Below are 9,337 nucleotides of genomic sequence, written 5' to 3' on the forward strand. Positions count from 1 at the left end.
GAACAACTTCTTGCGGCATGCGCCATGCGATTTATCCTTCGAAATAGGCGTGAGCTTTTTTATATTAAATAACTCCATCTTAACGCTCAATGGGTTTCAGCTGTTTTTAAGAAGAAGAAGATCTCTAATTTTCTTCACTTCAAGGGTGATGAACTAGAAATCCTTTTTTTTAACTGAATGTGTCCTTCAATGATGGATATATAAGCAAGTTGTAACGACTGAGAATTACACTCAGAACGAATCCAGACGACTGTTAGTGAATGAATACGAGTAGGACCTAGCACAGGTTAGTGAATAACAAAGTTTTCACTTATGTGTTTATATGTGCGGGTACGTGTAATTTTTAAACTGATACAAAACATTAGTTAATATTGTTTGTTATACAATGCGTGTAGTTCTGTGTAAATTCAACAAGCTATACTAAGTCAAGCTGAATATAAAAATTATATTTAAAAAATAAGATATGTTTTTATTGTCCATAAACATTGTTATGCCATTACGTCAGATCTCCCTACCACTCTTTTGCATCAGAAAAATGAATATTTTATAAGTTAGAATAGTAGTAGGAGGCATAGCAAGATATGTCCATAACTGCATCATGTATGTATGTTCTGGTTATATATCCTATCTATGATTGTATTATGTATGCATGTTCTGGTTATATATCCTATCTAATGTAAACAAAATTCTTAAGCTTATTTAAATACGCTTCTGTAGCTTATTTGAACATACTCGACATAGAGACAAAAACACAAAAATAATAGAGTAGTATTACTATTGTTTTAATTTTTTAGGACATCTAAACGAATAAATATACAGATGAATTCTGTTATTTTTAACTGTTGACAGACATCTAAACAATGAAATATAAAGCTTTGTCAAAAATTGTTAACAAAACAAACTTGTCTAATTTTAATGTTATAAACTTTTTGTTTCCGTATAGAAGTATTTTAGTTAAGTTTTACTAAAGCATTTACTGTTTGTAATATATCAGATAGAGTAGGATTTGTTTAACATTACATTCTGTTTGCATTACGTATATCGTCCTTTATTCGCCACTAACAACTTAAAATACTATAGGTGTTTAGATGAACTCTGATGTACCATCACAATTAATTATACGTTATTATTCTCCCTGTGAAATCAGTTATTTATTTATTTATTTTCTCCACCAAAATATAAACTCCAGTAAATAAAAACTGATGCCAAACTCTAGTCTCTTTTTTTCATTCTCTGCTTTGTTTGCTTCGTTTTTCCACGTACTACTAATAAGCTGTGAATTAGTCTGTTTAACGGGTGTAACGAATCAAAGAATACATTAGGTCACTACATTATCTTTCCTTCATTTACATTTACGATTTTCTGAAGAAAAGAAATTATCAATAAGTTATAAGATTTTGTGAATAGATAGACCTCATAAACTTCTTTCACTTTTCAAAAAAAAACAAACGAGTTTGTCTGCATTTTGAACACTAGGTTTATTCCAATTTGGGATATATTGAGAAAAATAATCTTGCTACCGATTGTAGAACTTATAACTTTACAAAATATCACATCCTAAACAAACCTACCATTTCTTAACTATTTCTAAGACAATAATGAATACATTTAGAATAGTGAACACTGATAGTTTTACTTTCGGTTAGTTAATTTGTTTGTTTTGCTGGCTATCACGCAAAGTCACTTGAAGACTACCTGTATTAGCTGTTTTTAACTCAGAAGTGATATACTAGTAAGTTCCACTAACCGCCAGTTCGTTGGCTGCTTGTTTTCAACAAAACGTGTGATTGATCGTAACATAAAACAGTCCAACGGCTGAAAGGGCGAGCATGTTTGGTGACTGGATTCAAACGCATGTCTCGTTAATTAAACCTCTGATTATAATTAATGCAAGCTGTCTAACAAACAGTTCCTTATATGGTATAGTATTATGTCATAAGGTTATTTCTCGAAATTCATAAATAATACTGTAACTAAATTAGTTATTATTGTTACTTCTTATTTTAACTTTTATTATTACCGTTGTTGCGTGTGTAGAAGATAGTTTTTAAATACACATACGTCTAGTAAATTATTTTTCTATCTTTTACATTAACCTCGTTATCTGACTCAGAATACACATTTATTGTACAATTTTATTATTCTTTCATTGCTCATTTTTTCATCTTCATAAACATTAATTGTTTGCTATACTATTTCAACTCTTACTGTTCTGATACTTAACTAGAAAATAAAACACTAATATGCGTGGTAGTGATTTATCTCAGATGTTAAGTTACTGTAAAGCTTCACTATCGAAGTAGTTTAATGGACTTTCAGTGACTACTAAATGTTTGTAAGGCATAATAAAATTGCTTGTATTTACATTATGCTTTTCAAGGGACAGAAACAGCTAACTTGTTACACATTTGATGAGTTACTTTACGTTATTTTCTTAATGTTGATTTTATTAACAGTATTGATTAAACTGTATAATGTGTGATTTTTATTTATTAACTTGTATTTAGTAGTCTTATTACTGAGATTACCGCCAAAAATTCACCAACTACAAGAGTATTGAACTGATAAATCAGTGCATGATAATTGTTATAAGTTTTGATTTTATGACTTTGTTAAAATAGTACAATAAATAGGCTATATGAATTACTAGGTTAATGACTTAGATAGTTAGTACGATTTGGTTAAAAACCAATGATAATGATGTTATAAGTAGAAACGAACTTTCAAACAACGGAATTTAAAGGCACATTTCTTTGTTTGTTTTTTTAATTTCGCGCATAGCTACACGAGAGCTATCTGTGCTAGCCGTCCCTAATTTAGTAGTGTAAGACTAGAGGGAAAGCAGCTAGTTATCACCACATACCGCCAACTCTTGGGCTACTCTTTTAACAACGAATAGTGGTATTGACCGTTACATTATAAGCCTCCACGGCTGAAAGGGCGAGCATGTTTGTGGCGACGGGAATTCGAACTCACGACTGAGTGCCTTAATCACCAGGCCCAGCATGGCCCATATAAAGTGGCCAAAATATGGCCGAGTAATTGACCAAAAATTATGCTTTTTTGTTAGTTTGATACCCCTGAAAAGACTCAAACGGGTAAATCCTAGTTTTTAAAACAATGTGTTGGACACACGAAAATTTATATTTGCGCCAATTTTCATTGTGATTGCTGTAAATATAACTGCACAGGAGCCCGAGATATACATGTTTGGGCTGTTTTAACCCGTAAAATTCTTTAAAAGGACTAAATACCAAATTTCGCGTCAATCCGCCGAGAAGTGAAGGGATAGAACGTTTGGTTGTTTCAGTGTTTATAAATGCTCTGACTAAAACCTGAATCAGAACCCATTAGTGAAGTCCTATGCAGAAAATAAGCTGGGTCTGTGATATGAAAAGTGATTGCTTACATAGATGTCATATCACGGCGGATATTCTACAAGGCAGAAATAAACTTCAGGACGTCTTCAATATTCAAAGTGGCATTATCCTAGGATCCACTTAACAGGATCATTTTATGAAAACTGTTTATCTTAGATTTAAAGAGAAAAGTGTGGGTTTATCAGTAAAATCTTTACAAGTGACATACATGAACACATTGAACTTTATTAACCGCCATGTTTATCTCACAATACTGAGTTTTTACTAAAATGGGTAACAAGATTCTTCACAAACAATGTTGCAAAAATCCACCATGGTCACATTATTCAAAATTGACTTCACCCGTTGAATCTCTGTCTAATGTGTCGGGCTTGGCATGGCCAAGCGTGTTAAGGCGTGCGACTCGTAAACAGCGGGTCGCGGGTTTGTATCCCGGTCGCGCCAAACATGCTCGCTCTTTTAGCCATGGGGGCGTTATAATGTGACGGTCAATCCCACTATTCGTTGGTAAAAGAGTAGCCCAAGAGTTGGCGTTAGGTGGTGATGACTAACTGCCTTCCCTCTAGTCTTAAATCTATGCTAAATTAGGAACGGCTAGCACAGATAGCTCTCGCGTAGCTTTGTGCGAAATTCAAAAAATCAAACAAGCAATCTAATGTGTCATTTTGTGAATGAACTTCAACTTAGTTTTTCCTACCTGTGATTGGTCTGGCAAGGCCAACTAGTTAAGGGTTCGAATTTTCGTCACACCAAACATTCTCACCCTCTCAGCCGTGAGGGCGTTATAATGTGACAGTCAATCCAACTATTTGCTAGTAAACGAGCAGCCCAAGAGTTGGTAGTGAGTAGTGATGACTAGCTGTCTTCTCTCTAGTCTTACACTGCTAAACTAGGGACTACGACTAGCGCAAATAGCCCCCGTGTAGCTTTATGTGAAATTCAAAACAAACAAACCTTCAGTGATCCTTTGCAAACATAAGGAAACAATTGTATCGCATTATCTTCGCCTACTTCAAAGCGTTGTCGTGATCCAACCATGCATTCGGTGTGAATCCGAGCCAATGAACTATACTCGAAAACCTAGTATTATGCAGACGTAGCTGTTTAGGGTTATTCAGACAAAATCATTAATTATTTGTATTAGAGCCTTTACAGATAAAGGTACTAAGTAGTTTTTGAGTTCGTTTTGCTTAACACTGATAACAAATTGAGAGTTATATTAATATTATAATAAAGATAGTTTTAAGAGAATTAGAACAATTTTTGATAATTTGAGAATGAAAAAAAGAAACTAGTTACTAAATGTTGTGAATTCTAACTTCTCAATTTAGAAATTTTTTCTTTTCAATTCTATAAGTCAGTTGTCACCTTTATTTACTGTTTTGTTCTCTATTTTAGCTATCTTGACAATGAAGACGATAATAGTTGTTATATCACTGTGTCTCTTGCTAATTGCTACAAGTGTGGAAGGTGGTAAAGGACTAGGACTAGGTGGTCTTGGACTTGGCGGAAAAGGTGGTGGCGGTGGTCTAGGACTTGGAGTTCTTTTAGGATCATTACTTGGGGGTTTGGGAGGAGGGGGAGGAGGATTGAGCGTAATACCTATACCTTTACCATTACCTCTCCCACTTTCAACTGGTTCTGAGTAAGTTGAGAAGAATTGGTTATCTTTTGGTTTTATAAATCATCATTTATTTTCAATGCTTAATGTATATACGTCTAATTATCAAGCGAAGCTGAAATTGTATGAATTTTACTGCTGTGAATTTGCTTAAAGACGTACTTATACACTACTTTCTCTGTATTTTGAATTAAACATTTCACGTTATTTATTACATATCTGAAAGGTTACCTTGGATTTAGCTTTATTATGTTCTGTTTTCATTTCAAGCAGTGTCCAAACTCAGCAGTTTTTTTAACGAGCTTGGGTAATTACATACATTTTGTCATTACAGACCTACCCATGTTGTTCATCAATGAAACAATTACTTTATATTAATACAGTCGTTCAAGGAAATTGTTTCAGTCCAGACTTCTGATACTACAATATCTTTTTACCATCTATTTTCGGGTATCTCGCGGCTATTCGATTTCTTTTAATCGTTTGCATTTGTAGAGGTCAAGAGCCTGCATATAAATACTGTAGAAGTAAATATAAAAGTGTCTAAACATACAACGGTAAAACCAAGTGATGCTATACAGATTCAATTTCACAATTTTAACTCATTCATAATAATAGAAAAGAGTTCCTGCAGACTTTTTAAACCTGTTTTTCTTTTCCTGACGAGAGAAGTAATGAGTTATTTCTTAGTCCAGTGTATCCCCAGTGGCACAGCGGTATGTATTTGGACTTAAAACACTAGAAAACGGGTTTTGATACCCGTGGTGGACAGAACACAGATAACCCATTGTGTAGCTTTGCGCTTAAGTACATAAATACAAACAAACTTAGTTTAGTGCAAAACCTTCAATATGTTAACAATAGAGCTATTACAGTTTCATCAACTGTGATCGAATCACTGAAAAAACAAGGACAGCACAACTTTGTCCAAGTGCAGATTTCTTCTTATTGAATAATTCTGCTGAATTAACACAGTTATTGGTGACGTATTTCGTAAGATGACTTCTGTGACAGGTTATTATAAATATCTGAATTATAAAATACCATACAAAAGGAAATATGTTTTCGATTTAATGATAATAATATTAATCATTTTTTCTTTTCCTTTTACTTAGAAAAACTGTCGTGAGAAGCTATCCGATACCTATCCACACACCTATTCACTATCCGGTGCCATATCCAGTTTACCTCCACAGTCACAGTCACAGTCATATTCATACTCAAGGTTACGGAGGTGGTCATGGAGGATATGGTGGAGGTGGTTATGGAGGATATGGTGGAGGTGGTCATGGAGGATATGGTGGAGGTGGTTATGGAGGATATGGTGGAGGTGGTCATGGAGGATATGGTGGAGGTGGTCATGGAGGATATGGTGGAGGTGGTTATGGAGGATATGGTGGTGGTTACCACTAAACAATAATTTCATGATTGATTTCTGAATCTTTCAAGTAAATACACACTCACTACTAAATTGTCTTTGAAGATTATATGTACTTGCTAATATAACGATATAGGATTTTATGCAGACTTTTATGTTTATGGACGTTATATGAGCAGAGTACGTTAGTTACTTTGTATTACATAACTATTGGTTTTATTGTATTTAAAATTTACTTCTCTAGTAACGTGCTGAAGGAATGTTCGATGTACTCATGTAAACTAGTGGCTCAACTGCTCAAGCATATTTACTCTTCCATCTATACAAACTGAAATATGCTGTAAAATGAAACTTCGGCGTTTAACTCATCACCAAAAATGAAATGAGAGCTAGCACAGCAGACCTGTACATCCACAATGTTATTACATGCAACTTTTAAAGAGACCGTTAAACGTAGAGTAACAACTTTTATACGTATATAACATAATGTTATTCGAAACACTTATATTTAGGACAATCATCACTACAATATATCATAGCTGTACGTTATGTATACATATATTTCATGTAGTTTAATTAAACCATCACAGGTGTAAAGTTAAGAATGTTTAATAGATTCTTAGGCATAATTCAATCCTAAATGAATAAATTTACTGCATATCTATAGTCAGAAATTATCGACAGTTTGAAACAAAAAATCTGTGCAATAAAACGTTCTCGACGTGATTAGCACGAGAGAATTGTGTCCATAAAATAGTCGATCGCAACATTGATGCTTGCCAATTAAAAAAAATTAGCAAAGTTGTTACGGACTTAATTAAGAATTATGGTACTTATATTATAATGTATAGGCTACTGTACGGCTTCAGAGAAAATCAAAGACTATTTCACTTCTCTTATTTTTAACACAACAGTTTTTGTACGTATTAAGAATGAAAACATAATATGAAGAGACAGAACGTAAAATAATAAGAAAAGACAGAACGTAAAATAATAAGAAAAGACAGAACGTAAAATAATAAGAAAAGACAAAGTGTAAATACAATTCCAAGCTCATCAACTGCATTGTCAACTGTCTAACTGTATGTGTTTTATAACAAAATGTGTTTTAAAATACATTTAATATGTTGTTAATGATTATGTTTTATTTAGCACTAATCTCTGCCTACGTCGTGGTAACATACCCACACTGTTTTAGCGTCCTTAAGTCCGTAAACTTACCGCAGGCTGACGCGTGGTGATATATATATGTGTGTGTGTGTATGTAATATAAGTATCAAACCTTAACAAATAATCCAAAGTTTATACGAGACATATTAGAAATATTTTAATTTTTAATATAATTACGTGTATATATATATATATTTCTAAAGTACCTCAATATATCTATTCGATTTTATATATAAAAATTGAGATGGTAGTTCTCATTGCTTCTATGCAGTTGTTTGTGTTATTGTTTTTACTATTGCTGTCTACAAGATAATTTTATAACATGTTCTAATCATAAATGATTTATCATGTTGCTCCACATGTACGTGTGATAGGAAAGTCTTTTGGTGGATAGTGTAAAAATCATAAACTGTATACATAGTTTTGTACATAAAAGGTTATCAAGTTTACCATAGAGTCGGTGGAGATGGTATTTAACAAATAATACATCAACAATTGCAGAGCTGTTCTTTAAAAGATAATTGCCACTAGATTTCATTTGTTTTTATACCAAACAAACCTAAAACCAAAGCAAGAAACAGTCGCTAAGATACCAAACCAGAAAGTGACCAACACGCCAAATTGTTCATCTTCATTCTTCTCTGTTTTAGTCGAGATCACTCTACAACTATTTTTCACTAACGTCAGTTTAAATTTAAATCCGTTATAAGTATTTCTGTGCAATGCACAATATCATCTACTAATTCCAACAATTAATAGTAGTTTAAAAATTGATAATTCGAGTGTGAATGACTTCATCATACCCCTTGAAGTTAGCTTGCTTACAGAAAGTACAGGGTGAAACAAGAATTACTAGCCTGTAACAGATGAGCATTAGATGACTGTAACGTTCAATACTTTGAACTCTATGCAATCAGATTCTTTAGAGAATCAATTCTTATAGCATGTATGAAATAAAAAGAGTAAAAACATCAATACACATAAAATTAAATTTTATTACGCACATTCATAGAATACGCTGTTTCATTAAGGGATAAAACGTCACAAAACAAGTAACGAACAACAGATTGTGAGTGTAAAATGACGTAATATAATAATTCAAACAAGAACATATACAATTACACATAGATCATCTCTACACGTCTTTCAGTATTAAAATTTAATGTTACATTCTAAAATGCATAACAGTACTGTAGTTGGAAGTTATACTCGTGCTATGCAGTTTGTTTTTATACTGTCATGATCATGTCAAAGTAGGCAACAATGTAAAGTAACTAAAAGCCTAGGACTTACGTAAAAGAAAAACCAATTTGAGTCAAAACATATCTTGTTTATAACATACTATTGCAGATTTTCGGTACGAAGTCGATCGAATTAGCCGATCTCGTAACTGTTTTTAATTCGTAACAATTTACAGCATAACAATAAATTTTAATGTGTGCAGCTATATCATTCGTGTTCTTGTTTGCGTTTTTTGGCACTACCATCCCTACATCATTTTACATTTTAAAATGTTTGTATTACTTGTTGCATCATTTACACATTTACTTCCTTTTCACATACATGTAAATATTACACATAGTAATGCGAAGATTATAGAGTTTTAGATAAACTGAAACATACTATATGTATGTTGATCTACCAATAAACTCTCAGCTAGAAAATATTAAAGTTATAATGAATAAATACACTTTGTTGACCAAACTCTCCTGGCTGACATTTTACTGTGATGCTGTAGTAATGAGGCCGAACCTACTGAATCTTCATGTCAGTACATTTCTAACAATA

The 9,337-nt window shown here is 32.9% G+C and overlaps 1 protein-coding gene across 1 annotated transcript; it reads left to right on the plus strand.

Moving 5' to 3' along the window:
• The first annotated feature begins 243 nt into the window (after positions 1 to 243).
• Positions 244 to 7,378, plus strand: LOC143258168 (uncharacterized). The gene is made up of 3 exons (XM_076517176.1): positions 244 to 286; positions 4,779 to 5,025; positions 6,117 to 7,378. Exons 2-3 carry the CDS (start codon positions 4,790 to 4,792, stop codon positions 6,412 to 6,414), a joined length of 534 nt encoding a protein of 177 aa, XP_076373291.1. The 5' UTR covers positions 244 to 286; positions 4,779 to 4,789; the 3' UTR covers positions 6,415 to 7,378.
• Positions 7,379 to 9,337: the final 1,959 nt, after the last annotated feature.

This window comes from Tachypleus tridentatus, chromosome 7, assembly GCF_004210375.1.
Source record: "Tachypleus tridentatus isolate NWPU-2018 chromosome 7, ASM421037v1, whole genome shotgun sequence".
Classification (NCBI taxonomy): domain Eukaryota; kingdom Metazoa; phylum Arthropoda; class Merostomata; order Xiphosura; family Limulidae; genus Tachypleus; species Tachypleus tridentatus.

Coding starts and splice junctions, on each gene's coding strand:
- LOC143258168 (XM_076517176.1), top strand. CDS start 4,790: ATGAAGACGATAATAGTTGTTATATCACTGTGTCTCTTGCTAATTGCT. Junction 5,026..6,116: donor CCACTTTCAACTGGTTCTGA/GTAAGTTGAGAA, acceptor CCTTTTACTTAG/AAAAACTGTCGTGAGAAGCT.